Here is a 14,966-nt window from a genome sequence, read left to right as displayed (position 1 = left end):
ATGCTCTCCAAGAGATTCTCCCGGGGGAGGCTCACAAACGTAAAAGTGAGGAGCCCTCACTCGATCAGTTAGGGGCACCCCACAAATGGTCTCAGCAAGCAACTAACACTAAGCTGCCCTCGATTATCATATGTGAACTGCATTGTACCCTGTTGTTTAGAGTCCCGAGTGATAAGTTGTACATATCATGCTCTGCATTTTTATTGTGTAAACTTATGTCAAGTGACGTCGTTCCCCAAGCGGGGACGTTGGATTTTTCACCAGGGGGAGAGTGTAGCCCTTGTGCCCTCCATGTCCCAGAGACCCCCCTCACGAAGTGCCGAGCGGTCGCGGGTGCCGCCGGAGGCAGCGACGGACCCGCCGGCACAATGCGAGGGTGGGGGCCAGTCCCGGGAGCGTTGCGAGCCTTGGGAGGCTCGGCGGCATACCCGGCTAGCAAGGGCTGCTATTGTGGGTGCGCGCGCATGCGGCGTAATCGCGCATGCGCGGTACAGGCTAGGAAGTGGTGGCAGCCCTTAGGGAGTTGCGCATGCGCAGTAGGATCGCGCACGCGGCCCCAATACAGACACAGCCTCCACGGGACTACAACTCCCATGAGGCTTAGAGAGGCAGGCACCAGGTGCCTCAAGGTGGCCAATGAGAGACCAGGATTCCTAGACCGACAGATTGATACATTTCGCGGGCCTAGAGCACCGGCACTTGGAGCTGGGAGTTAGAAGGGGAAGGAAGGGTGTAGTGAGCAAGTGGCTCCTACACCAGGTAAGGTTCCCCAGGTCCCAGACAGGCCCCAACTCCCCACCAGCTTAGTGGGTAAGTAATAAGGGACAGCCCCTAGGTTAGGGACTCTGCCCTTAGGTGTGTGTGATGTGCAGTCTTGTCAGGTCATGGCTGTCAGTGCTGTGAAGGCTGACAAGAAGGCATTGTGTGTTGGTGCAGTACGTTAGCTGCAGGTACCAGGTTGTGTGCAGTGTAACTGCAGGTATCAGGGAGAAGTTAGTGAGAGGGGATCCGGGAGGTGAAGGAAGAGGTAGTGTGGGTGCAGGGGGTCAGGGACACGCCTGCATAGGACATTTCTTCCCCGCAGGCCCATAGGAGAATCCCTAAAGTCACCGTAGGTTGCTGTGCTGCAGGGACGCCTATAGTGGTAGCGTGCATCACCCTTACTATTAGTGTTAGTTAGGGACTCAGCAGCCGCTACGCGTCCGTCCAGAGGGTTGGGCGCAGATCTTCGTTGTTGCTGCAGAGGCCATCCGGGTGGGATCGCCCCGGACGGTAGTTCCTGTGTTCATTCGTCATCGGATCCTTTGCGAAGCTCCGTTGCAGGCCCGAGCACTGGAGTGCTCGGCAGGTAACCCTCATCAAGTGCACCAACGATACTATTAGATTCACACGGGATTAGTGACTGCGCAGTCATACATATCCTCTCACTAGGAAAGGGTGGGAGACGTATTGTGTATGTGGTTACTGGACACGGGGTGGGATCACCTGGTGAAGGGGGTAGCATGCTTCGAGACGCATTAGTTAGTGTCTCCTCTAGAGAGGGACACCTGTTGATCTGTTGATTGTTATGCATGAGTATAGTTACATTAGTAAAGGTATTGGTTGTTATACATACTGTGTGCTGAGTGATATATATTGTCCTGCGAGGAACCACTCCCCTCTGGTGGGAGCCATCGCAGGTGGAGGCGCTGCACCGAGTACAGGGTTACTCATAATATACTTGCCCCAGGTTCCCCGTGGCGGAAGCTCAGCTCTTCTGGGAGCCTAACAGGTAAAACACCACACCTGGTAACAGTAGGTTCTCCGCACTCACACTATATCTGTGATTGGGTGGTGGAATACCCGTTACACTTATATAATCTTACTTAGCAACCTGTTATATGTTGAACTATGTATTCAATGTAAATGTTTATTAAACAGGTTTAAATGATTATTATTTATTTTTTGAGAGACGAAGGCCGGAAAGTCTAACTTCTAGAAACACATCACCAAATACGCAATACACATAGGGTTGCCAGGTGTCCAGTTTTGAACTGCAGACCAGTATTTTGCCCCTCTGTCCAGTAAAAAATGAGAAGTAATACCGGAGATGTATGTGTCCGGTATTCTCTCTCTCTGGACGTGCGGCGGGCAGCGCGAGTGCGGCCGGGTGCAGGGTCCCCACACTTACCTCTGACAAAGAAGCAGAAGCGGCAGCACGAGCAGCAACGGAGCCATCTCACACAGGCCGGAGCATCTGGTAACCAAGGCAACGGAGCCGCATGGAGTCATCCCCCCCTCCTCCCGACCAGCAAAGGAGAAGACTGGCCAATGGGAGGGCTCCACGTCATTAAGGGGCTTGTGCAGCCCCCCCATATGCATGCTGGGAAATGTAGTTTCCTTACAGCTTTACATGTGGGAGAGGAGAGAAGAGCTCCACTGTGTGTCTCCTGCCTCCAAAGAAAGCTCTGAGTCTGCCAGGAGGACTTCCACAGGTAAGACAATGGGAGGGGTAGAGGATGAGGAAGGAGGATGAGGAGGGTGGTGGTGAGGAAGGAGGAGGAGGATGGGGTGGTAGTGTGAGAAGAGGAGAGGAGCGTGGTGGTGTGAGAAGAGGAGGAGTGAGAAAATGAGGATGGTGAGAGGATGAGGGGGGGTGAGAGGATGAAGGGGGTGAGAGGATGAAGGGGGTTGCAACAATCTTGGAATTAGTGGGAGAGAAGCATTAAGATCAGCATTGCTAAAGAAATAGTTAGTGATTAATGCGCTCCAGCACTGGATCCATACCATTCATATTATAATGTGATTCAGGAAGATGTTGGAAATGGGGTTAGTGAGCTACTGTATATAGTGATGAAAATTCCCCAGAAGGGCCAAAAGATCCCTGAAGGTAGAGACTAGTGGTAATAACCCCTGTCAAATCCTTATTGGGATGGTCCCTGGACTTACAGCATACAATGATGTAGAAATGAAAAGTCAATTGTACTCACATATATGCCCCAATCCTTGTATCCTGGTTTGCGTGCAGCCAAGTAGAATTGCTGGTATTGAAGGAGGAAACACTGGCGCACAGCCAATGGATTAATAGAGAAATATTTTGTATTCATTGTTTTTGTGACCCACTCCATTGGCTGTGCGCCAGCTTTCCCTCCTTCAATATCAGCATTGCTAGCCATGTACAGTATGACTGCAGGTATGTTATTTATAAATGATCTGACTGTTATGTAATTTATTTATTTTTAATTTCAATCCAAGTTTGCAACCATTTCATATTCTGTTTTCGTAAGAAATGCTGGGAGGGTGCTTAACCCCCAAACCTCTCACCAGAATGTATTACAAAATAGAATATGAAATGGTGCAAATTGGTGTAAACTTGGAGTGAAATTTAGAAAAATTACGTAACGGTCTGATCATTTCTAAATAACATAACTCCCCATCGACTTTTCGAGGGCGCCGCATTTTTCACCATTGCGTCCAGTATTTTCCGAGAAGCCACCTGGAAACCCTAAATACACAGAGATTCCCAATACATCATAGGAGGGCAGAATTAATGAGTTGTCACAATTGTGGCCATTTTTTCTTTTCCCCTATATTGAAATGATTGAAAGTTTTTTTTTGTTTAATGAGACATAAGTAGTCTAAAGAGATTTATATTTGAAGTAATACGAGTGGGACCTTGTTAACTCAGTGACCACTATAAATGCTACGTGCCTGTGCCTCAATAGGTGAAGCCACACACCACTCAGGTTCCTTGTTGGTGAAAAGAAGAGGCACGGAATGTAAGATGGGTAATAATGCATGATTGGATGTTGAGTTACTGGTGGGTGGAAAACAATGTAACTTCAAAGTGAGAAAAGGTTACTTGAGAATTTTTATCTTCACCTTGACTTACAGGGAACATACAATGTGTAATCTTTGGATTCTATTGTCTACTTGAAACAACAACAAAATAAAGAAGGATAACAAATAAAATGCTACTAAACAATAAAACCAAAACTTATTTACCCAACTGATACAACCACTGAATCCGTTTCATTTGATACGTAGCGGCATAATGTTTCATAGGTATCTGAAAAACAAATGTTGCCAATGTATTTATTAATAGTAGAAAAAATTATCCTTCCTTAAAATTGTGGTTAGTAATGGGTAAACAAAGTACATTTACTGTACCAAGGGCTCAAAAAGTTTGCATTGTACGGAGGAAGCGTATGTACTGTAGGAATGTCAAGGAAACACTAGGTGGCATTATCACACCACATATCAAAACCTGAACTTCAACTCATGGACTTGTCCAGACCATCTGGTAATTTGTCAATGGTTAAGGTGGTTATGCAGATTAAATTATTTATATTTTGAGACCAATGGTGTTAACATCAGAGTCCACATTGAGGTTTGAACAAAAACAAATATATCCCATTACAAATCAAGTCAAATGTAGAGTCTGAACTTCAGAGCCCTCGTTACATTTTGTATCTGTTTGCGCATGTTTGCCCTTATTTGACATGTCAAATAGTATGGTAATTTATACCATTCTGTTCCCCCATGGTGCCCGCACTGTGAGCTATATTGGCTCATAATATACAAACAACAATACTACTACTAATAATAATAATTCCCTTTAACTCCCCTTTCTCTGTGTTAGTCACCATGAAAGATAATCCTCTAGGTATGTTCATTATTTAATATGACTCCTACATACTGTATCTTAAAATATATGGGGGGGGGGGTGTTAAAAGGATGTACATGTTAGAAGAAAGACAAGAAAGCGTGTCCAAAAAATAAATAGTCTGAACGTGCACTCATTTGGCATACAGTGCAGATGTTAAAGGTGCTGTTCCCTCCAGAAAATACCAACCCTGAAATTGATCTTAATGTGATGCTGTTTAGAGCAGATTACTAACAATGTCTCTATTTTTGTTGTTGTTGGTGTTTTTGTCTTATTATTTTTAAATTGAAAAAGACCTAATTCCCGCAGTAGATTGTTGCTACATCCCAAATGCTTATTCTCACTTGCTTCCTCCCACCAATAAGGCCAGATTCTTTTTCTAGAGAAGCTCTTTAATGCTGAGGTTCTCTGATGAGGCTTGCGTCCTGCTGCATCTGGCGGCGCGCGCGACTGCGTGTGCGCCACTCACAAGCTGCTTACTTCCTCCCTAGTCGGCCCCAGTCCCTCCTCGCTGCCAGGCTCACTACGCACTGTCACCCGCCATAGCCGCACCCACCCGATCCGTTTTGGCCACGTCTCCCCCGCGACTAAAAACGTCTCCCTTCAGACCGCAGATCGCGGTGAAGGGCCGTGCATGCGCCGCCTGGACGCAGTGCGGGGGCGCTGGCGCGAGCAGCGGGGCCTTAGCCTAAGGCTGTTTAAAGTAGAGTATGTTACCTAGTGGGAAAGCATTAGCATCAATATTAAAACAGCAGTCCGCATTGCTCCCTTTTTTTTTCTAAACATTACCAGAACCGGGAGGGACTCTCGAGATGATCCACAGTGCCCCAGTCTCCGGGGAACCCCTGGTTCATGAAACACAGGCAGGGTCTCCACCAGGCAAGTATGGCTACAATATAGCCACCAATCCCAGCATTGCTCCATTGGTCAATACAAAAACTACGAAATGATGGGAAATGATGTTGCAATATTCTTTTGATGACCCTGTGCCCATAGTTGTAGTCTGTGTTGAACACTGGCCAAAAAACCCCACTATATTTGGGGAATTGTGGAGTCTGAGGAGCTAGTTGGACTATGGATCCACTCCAGGGGACCCTCCAGTTAAGGTGCATACATAAATCACAGTAGAAGAAAAACCTGTACTGTCACTATAACATTAACAGCTCAGTTGTAAGGAACAAAAATAATTTTAAATTGTTCTAAGAGAAAAAAATGCACCTTTTGTAATAATGGTCAAACTCGCCAATTGAACTCAGATCAGAGTAACAGTGGTTGGTGTCAATTCATTTTCTAGAGCTTTCCAATTAAATTACTTACCAAAGTTTCCATACATCCATCCTCCCCCATGGAAGAATAGAACTCCTTTCCTGCCACCGGCAGATGGTGATTTCGGTTGATAAACTCGCACAGGCACACCTTCAAACTGCAGGTCTTTGATGAAGAGTTTAGGATCCTTTCCTAGCTTTGTAGTCATCAGTGTCTCTGCTGCATACTGAATCAATCCCATATGACTGCTTATGCCCAACTTTTGTGATAGCTTATCCTGTTTATTTGAAAAGCAGAACATGTTTCAATAAACAAATGCAAAATATGCAAGTCAGAAAAACTCCCTCTGATGTCTGAAAAGGTCTTTGTACTCCAGGTTCACCGTTTAACCAAAAACACGTTTGCTTAATCTACAGATAACTGCTAGTACAGTGCACTCTCTAAAAACATTTTACAGTAATTGTTGTACTGTATGTATTGTTTATATCAAAAGGGCAAATAGCTATAGCCTGTGCAATTGCTTAACTGCCTCATTCACTACACTACTGTATGAGCAATTTTGCCAGCATTGCACAAGTTTTTGCATGTTTGGTGCTATTGTATCACTATTACAATTAATCCATACACAGTAGAATTGTAAAGCAATTTACACTACAGAATAAATAGCATTACAAAACATGCCCTATAATAGAGGTAGCTGGATATAAGATTTCCTAAGAAGCATGGGTAGACAAATATGGAAATATTAAGTTTGGTGGTGTTGATGGTTAACGTGCATTTATACTGTATGTACCAAATATTAGAAACATTGCGTAACATGCTCATTTCAATGAATTCAGTGTTCTTAGGTTTTTTTTATAAAGTTTTCCCATACTTGTAAGACTATGACAAATGCCCTCTCAATTAAAACACATAAGTAAATATAATTAATAATTAAATATTATTAATCATTACGTGTCTCACACTTACTCTGTCCTCTTCATTGCTGGAGAAGGATATATAAATTAATCTCATCAAATTAATAGGTGATGGCAGGTATCAGATGTTCTCTTTACCTCTCCTGGCTATTCCTTACTTAATTCCTTCCTATAGCTGTTACTACTTCCCACTTCAGTTATCCCAGCTCCCTTATGAGGAAGGTTTCACTGGAGCGCTTCTCGTCCTCCAGCGGGTGTGTCCATTTTTTTGCACCTCAAGGCACTGACTTTAAGTGCCTGCTCACATTTTAAGAATTATCATAACTGCTCGACTAAGGGTCTAAACGTTGAGGGCAAAGACAGAATTCACTTAGGTTTGAGAGGAGGTGATCTAGAACAGAGACTAAGATTAGACACTAGATGGATAATTACCTTAAATACCTTCATTTTCAGTCATTCATATAGGTTTGTGTTATTACAAGCTGTGCTGTATAGAATTGTATAAAGATGCATAAGGCTGAGTCCCCTGTGCCGCTGAGCACGCTGACCGCATGGTGCTTGACGGGGTTGCTTCTGGCTATTTCAATTTTTATGTCCCCGCACGCACGTGCGTGGGCACAGACACTCACCCACGCTTTGCGCTTGTGTAAACAAAAAAATCTGACCTAGAACGGCGCACAGCTTGCCTGCAATGCCACCCCCCCTCGAGCGCGCTTGCGAAATAGCAAGGACACCTGGCGCTCATGCTTGGAGAGTTGGTGACGTCACCACTCAAGCATAAGCGTGCTCAGTGGCACAGGGGACTCAGCCTAGGGCCCGTAATATATTGGTGGGCGCGCTTTCTCCGCCATGCGCGCGGTACTTATAATTGACTGTGGTTAGTCAGCCTTTCTATAATAGGGTCGCGCTCGCACCTGCAGTGAGCATGGAGCCGGACGATCGGGGAGAAGACAGGGAAAAGAATGTTTTCGCGCCACTACCACCGCTGTAATGTATGTATGTATGTGTATGTATATATATTTATCAAAGTTGCACAATATAATAAATAATTTATTCTTACACCATGTCTGTCACGGGAGACCAATGCTTTTAACACCTTAATTACCGGATCATTTGATTGAACAAAGCGTGAGATAAAATAAATTGTGATTTATTTACACGAAGAACACACACAGCTTGATTTACAAAATAACACGAATAAACACTTACTGGAACAATGCAAAACAAAATAAAATGTTTCCGGAACAAACTTCACCGAAATAAAGTCTCTAGGCACCAATTCCCAGGAGCGGGGTTGGTGCGCAAATAGAACCGCGAAACAGTCTTTGGCTAGGGGCACTGCCTGCAACCACTCTTACTCCACCGAAGGTAATATTTTCATTCCCCCAATGCAGGATTAGTTAGCAAATCCTTGGAAGCTGGATACAAATCTTGGTTACGTTGTTAGTCTTGGTACCGCACGCTGAATCTTAACGGAAGCTTGAATGAATCTGTTACAGGTGTTGAATCTTAGGTGAATCTACCTCCTGACTAGACTTGCTCTGCTTCTCATCCATGGCGATAATAATAGCACGCACTCAAACATATAGGTGATGGTGGGGTACTTAACTGCCGGTGCGCTGGTTCTGGGGAGCTCCTGACGTCCCAAAGTGATCCAGTGAAGAAAAAGAATCAGGCACACGGTCTTAATCATGAATGAAAAAAGGTTTAATGTGCCAAGGAATCCAACGTTTCGGCAGTAAAACCGCCTTTCTCAAGGTGTGTTCACATTATCTAGATCCGTCCTTAGATCCTCCAATTCGGCCTTGGCCACCGAGTAAATTGCGAGCACAGTCTTCTGTAGCTCAGCATTATTTTCTCTCTCCATTTTTAATTCTTCACGGAGTAGATCACAGTTATGCCTGGCAGCTTCAGGGCTGGTCAAGGGACCGTCACTCACTGGTTCCGGCTCCGCTTCCTTGGTATGGTTGATTGGGAGTTCCTCACTGTTGGCACCGGACAGACACTTCTTTGGGTTACACAACTTCCGCCATGGGCCCTCTGGATATTCTGTCATCCGCATGATGAATCCTCCATTTTCTCTAGGTTGCAGGGCATCTCAGACCCCCTCTGCGGATCTGTCTGTTCCTTCCACGGAAGTGAGGCACCACTTTTCTTTTTCGCACCTTTTTGTTTTGGACTACTCCGTCCCATCAGGGATACTGGGGTCTCCGTCTTTATTTGAAACTTCAGCAGCTTCACTGTACCCACCAGGCTTTTCTTGCAGTTGCATTAGCTAGCAGGGGGTCATAGAGACCTGTTTGTTTGGTGCGTACCGAGTTTAGGCACCTCCATCATTCTTGGAGTGTTTTGTGGGTGTGACTCGGTTCAGGTTCCCCATAAGAGATATCTTCATCCTTATCCATATCCTCATAGGACCGGAAGGGTAGGGTTCATTACAGGAACGCCACATCTTGTCCTCCATTTTGGGGCAATCGGATGTCATTTTCTTCCTGACCTCGGGAGGCGCTATTGCAGCAGTTTTCACTGTATTTGCTAGAACCCCAGCTGGTAGGGAAGACTTTGCTAGCAGAGTTCGTAGCTCTCACATACGTCTCTGTAGACTTTTTATTCTTCTTTGCAGATTCTGAGACATCAGTAGTACTGTGCACACATTTTCTCTCATAAATGATACTGGATGTGCACTTGCTAAGAAAAACCTATGCATTTTCCTTGTTACCACAGCGCATTGCTTGCTGCTGCAGTTCCTTTGGATGTTGAAAAAAATATTCCTCTGGCTGCTGCCCTTTTTTTGGGACCACAGGCATCATCCTCATCATCTCTTTACACCAGGAACATATTTTCTTACTCATTCTTGTAGTGTCAGTATTTTAATTCAGCTGGGTAGCCATTTTAAAATCCCATGGGTGTGTTTTTTTTTCACAAGTGGTGGAGTAGACTCTGGTCACAGCATCAGTCCCTTGTGTGGGCCACCATCTGTCGCAGTTCTCCCAGTCAAACTGTGCCGTTGTGGCTTTCTCCAATGCAGTTGTAGCTTTCCTGCCTGGATGTGTAGCCCTTTAAATCTGGTTAAGCAAAAATACATCCATTAACCCAACGTTTCGGTCCTACAGAATGGGACCTTCCTCAGGGGTATAAGCCCCTCCCAGGAACAATACCAGTTATACACACACCCGTCTGTATATATATATATATAACAACCTTTACTATGAACCATACACAGTATGCTCCCTTGCTGGGAGCTGTAGCTGTAGCTTCCTTGCGGAGCCCTGGGTGTAATGGCCACCGCTATCCTGACTCTTCGCATGCTTGAGGTGGAGCAAGATGGCCGCTGCACGCTCCTATCCTTTCTGCGCATGCGCGAACCACCGGTGTGCATGCGTGGCAATTAAAGATGGCGACGCCCTTACCGGCGTCCGCCCCGGAGCTTCCCTACGACCCTGTCACCCCTCAGCCTCCCTGCAGCAGCTCCCGGAGGTGTCCCTATAGACTTCCCCCCTCCCGCAGCCCGAAGGTATGATAGAACGTTTCTGACTTGCAATGGATGAATAAGAGCTGATTTCAGCTCATGAGCAGCAGCGCTGATTGTACAAGATACATGTGACATTTCAAAGCTGTCAAATCTCCTGCATAGTGTCAATAATGAAGGAAAACCAACATCATATACACAATGACAGTAACTGAAACATAGCATTTAATATTTAACCCAATTCACACAAATATACAATAAATACAATGATCTAGAGCAGCGGTGCACAAACTGTGGGGTGCACCCCCCAGGGGGGGCGCACGATTGTTCAGGGGGCCACGGGGTTATATGACATAACGTTGGCATGGTAACGTGACCCCATGGCGTCATTTGACACCAGAGAGCTAGAGAGAAGGTTAGGGAGGAGGGGGGGACGCGAGCAGGGAGGGAAGCAGGCGGGGGGGGGGGGGCACCGCAGGGAAAGATTGTGCACTCGTGATCTAGGGAGTATGTATTTAACAGATGCAATTCTAGACAAAGCTTTGGAAAAGATAATTTCAAGATGATTTTCAGATATAGCTCTAAGCTTCCTGGACCAAAGTCCATTTGTAAAAAATGCAAAAGAAAGAGGAAACTCTTGTATAAAAATTATACAAATCCCCTATCTCTGCATGTTATTTAGAAAACAAACTTACCACAATAGCTATTCCAGTCATTATTCCATGAATAATTCGAAGTTTACCACGACACGTGACCCCAGGGGGAATGTCTGCATTTGATGATTGATAATAAATGACGCCCACAAATATCAAAAAACAAAGCAAAAATAAAATTGCTATCGAAAGCACAACAAGTCCTATGTCCATGTTCTTTGCTTCCAGGTTCACAGGACTGATACTGTACGTGTTAGAACGGACTTTCAATTGACCCTGCAGCAGCTACTTCCGGCTCTTAGGAGGCTTATCACATGGTCAGCTTGTGATATGTAAATGTTTTTCATGCACTGCTACTGTACAACCCAGTGCACAAAACTCCCATAGGGAGATATGTATCAAACTCTCCTGAAGTGGAGGGGAGTGAAGTGAAATTGAAGCGCATTGTAGGAGACGAGCGCAGAGGTATAACCAGGGAAACATAGATTTGGGGGGAAATAAACACTGGCTTTTATTTAGCTGGTATCTTCAAACAATACAGCTCTAAGGTAGCACACAAAATAAACTGCAGGGGCTAACTTACTCTCCCAGTCCCTTGTGCAAACCCAGTGGGTTTGGACGTGTTGGAGGAACTAACAACTATTGTACATTCTCCATTTAAGCCACGGTAAACTTACTTCCTTTACCAATCTAAGGGAGGGTTTATAGAGACATTTTATACCATGGCACTCCAGGATTTGGAGACCATGTGTCAGAATAATACCCATCTGTCCAACCACGTCCATAATAATCTGTCTAAGGAGGAAAAAAACCGCATTGACAGCCTTGAAGATTATTGATGAAGTCGTCATTAGACAGGCAGATAAGGGAGGAGGCATTGTCCTGCAAGATAGATCTGACAATTTGTTAGATGCCTATCGTTTATTGCAGACAGTGCCTCCTATAACACCCTTGACCATGATCCAGCCGAACAGTACCAACTTTTGTTTAGAGAACTTCTTTAATATGCACAGCTATCTGCGAGCTATCAGCCGCTGTTTGTGAGTTGAACCACAATTGATTTTATTAGTGTAATAAATTGTTCAAGCAATATTACACCAGGAGAGTGCGCCTCTCTTTTCCCTTCCCACATACATATATATATATATATATATAGTTATACATTACCGTTCCAAGGATTGGTAAACAAGAGACAGCACTCAATGTTGAAAATCAAAGTGTATTAGTGATAGCAAAAATACATCCAGAAACCCAACGTTTCGGTCCTACAGAATGGAACCTTCCTCAGGGGTATAAGCCCCTCCCAGGAACAATACCAGTGATACACACACGTCTGTATATATATAACAACCTTTACTATGAACCATAAACAGTACCCTGTACCACACAGTACCCCAACTCCGTACCACCAATGTCCCCAAAGTACATTAGGTGCTAGGCACCAATACCCTGATGTCCTTTTCACCAAGGTCTGGGCCCACCCAAGAATGTAGGGAGTAGTGCTACCCCGTGAGTTGTTGGTGCACTTTGTGAGGTACCTGCCGAGTACTCCAGTACTCGGTGCAGCCATCTTAGCAATGGGGATCCACTGATCCAGCAAAGTCGCTGTCCAGATGGCGTCCACCTCTGCATTATGTTGTCTCCGGTAGGAGGGTCCCACCTTTAAGAGTCTCTGATCATAGGTGGTCTGATCCCAGACCACAGGCCGCAATCACATTGCGGAGTCTTCCTCTGTGTCCCTGACACTAATCAGTAAATGGGGAAGCATCCCTATCTAGGACCTTCCCTGAAGCAACCACAAGCTCACTTGAATGGGGCCTATCTGTGACCTAAGGGGGTACGCTGGCCTAGTCTGAGTGCCACTGACACTCAGACCCTACCTTCCCCTTCTCTGTCCTGGCTCCGATTGGCGTGGTCCCTCTCAGCGCGCCAAATGTATCTATCACTGCCGAGATCTTGCATCCCTATTGGCTGAAGTGCTTCACCTGACTAACAGCCCCTGGGGCTGCTGGGAGCTGTAGCTCCCTTGCGGAGCCCTGGGTGTAATGGCCACCGCTATCCTGACTCTTCGCATGCTTGAGGTGGAGCAAGATGGCCGCTGCACGCTCCTATCCTTTCTGCGCATGTGCGAACCACCGGTGTACATGCGTGGCAATTAAAGATGGCGACGCCCATACCGGCGTCCGCCCCGGAGCTTCCCGGCGACCCTGCCACCCCTCAGCCTCCCTGCAGCAGCTCCCGGAGGTGTCCCTATAGACTTCCCCCCTCCCTCAGCCCGAAGGTATGATAGAACGTTTCTGACTTGCAATGGATGAATAAGAGCTGATTTCATCTCATGAGCAGCAGCGCTGATTGTACAAGATACATGTGACATTTCAAAGCTTGTAAAAGCGTGCAAATCTCCTGCATAGTGTCAATAATGAGGGAAAACCAACATCATATACAAAATGACAGTAACTGAAACATAGCATTTAATATTTAACCCAATTCACACAAATATACAATAAATATAATGATCTAGAGCAGCGGTGCGCAAACTGTTGGGTGCACCCCCCAGGGGGGGCGCACGGGGTTATATGACATCACGTTGGCATGATAACGTGATGTCATGTGACCCCATGGTGTCATTTGACACCAGAGAGCTAGAGAGAAGGATAGGTGGGGTGGGGCGCGAGCAGGGAGGGAAGCAGGCGGGGGAGGGGGCACAGCAGGGAAAGATTGTGCACCCGTGATCTAGGGAGTATGTATTTAACAGGTGCAATTCTAGACGAAGCTTTGGAAAAGATAATTTCAAGATGATTTTCAGATATAGCTCTAAGCTTCCTGGACCAAAGTCCATTTGTAAAAAATGCAAAAGAAAGAGGAAACTCTTGTATAAAAATGATACAAATCCCCTATCTCTGCATGTTATTTAGAAAACACACTTACCACAATAGCTATTCCAGTCATTATTCCATGAATAATTCGAAGTTTACCACGACACGTGACCCCAGGGGGAATGTCTGCATTTGATGATTGATAATAAATGACGCCAACAAATATCAAAAAACAAAGCAAAAATAAAATTGCTATCGAAAGCACAACAAGTCCTATGTCCATGTTCTTTGCTTCCAGGTTCACAGGACTGATACTGTACGTGTTAGAACGGACTTTCAATTGACCCTGCAGCAGCTACTTCCGGCTCTTAGGAGGCTTATCACATCGTCAGCTTTTGATATGTAAATGTATTTCATGCACTGCTACTGTACAACCCAGTGCACAAAACTCCCATAGGGAGATATGTATCCAACTCTCCAGAAGTGGAGGGGAGTGAAGTGAAATTGAAGCGCATTGTAGGAGACGAGCGCAGAGGTATAACCAGGGAAACATAGATTTGGGGGGAAATAAACATTGGCTTTTATTTAGTATCTTCAAACAATACAGCTTTAAGGCAGCACACAAAATAAACTGCAGGGGCTAACTTACTCTCCCAGTCCCTTGTGCAGCACACATTTAAACCTGCTTGGTGGGCAGAATCATAATCAGCGCTGTCATTTTTTTAAATTTACATTGACACCATGGGGGTCATTTATCAATGTCTTATATCTGCAACACAGTATCCATCGATACTGGTGTAAAAATTGACACAAGACTGATCAATGTAAATGTATCAATGGGATTTATTTTCTTTGGTAAATCTGGTGTTATTTTTGCACCAGTCACCCCAGTTATCCAGCTGGGAGACTTTCAGAAATGACCCCAAAGTCCTTTTTGTCATGATGTTTCATCGGGATGTGCGTGCTCTGTAGAAGGGTTCCCAGCCCGTGACATGTCCCTGAACGTCTTTTAGTGATTAATATATATATATTTCTGCTCCCATTCACTCTTCCTTTTACTTCCTTTACCCACTCACCTCACCTGCACACTTACTTAATTTTTCACCATTTTGTAATGCAATGTCATTATATATAATGTATAACCCTGTTCTCCTTGTCATGGGAGACCAGGTATTTACACCTTGTTTACGGGATCATTCA

General features: G+C 45.2%; 1 protein-coding gene across 1 annotated transcript in view; it reads right to left on the bottom strand.

The window, feature by feature from the left end:
• LOC142497365 (arylacetamide deacetylase-like 4) overlaps positions 1 to 11,239 on the bottom strand; it is a 47,667-nt gene extending 36,428 nt beyond the window's left edge. The window contains exons 1-3 of the mRNA XM_075605056.1: positions 10,993 to 11,239; positions 5,963 to 6,188; positions 3,985 to 4,048 (exon numbers count right to left, since the gene is read on the bottom strand). Of these exons, the coding sequence (XP_075461171.1) occupies positions 3,985 to 4,048; positions 5,963 to 6,188; positions 10,993 to 11,163 (461 nt within the window). The 5' untranslated portion in view covers positions 11,164 to 11,239. The remainder of the gene's footprint in view (positions 1 to 3,984; positions 4,049 to 5,962; positions 6,189 to 10,992) is intronic.
• Between the last annotated feature and the right edge of the window lie 3,727 nt (positions 11,240 to 14,966).

Source organism: Ascaphus truei, chromosome 6, assembly GCF_040206685.1.
Source record: "Ascaphus truei isolate aAscTru1 chromosome 6, aAscTru1.hap1, whole genome shotgun sequence".
NCBI classification, from domain to species: Eukaryota; Metazoa; Chordata; class Amphibia; order Anura; family Ascaphidae; genus Ascaphus; species Ascaphus truei.
The sequence above is the reverse complement of the archived record's forward strand: the minus strand, read 5'-3'. Positions and strand labels throughout refer to the sequence as shown.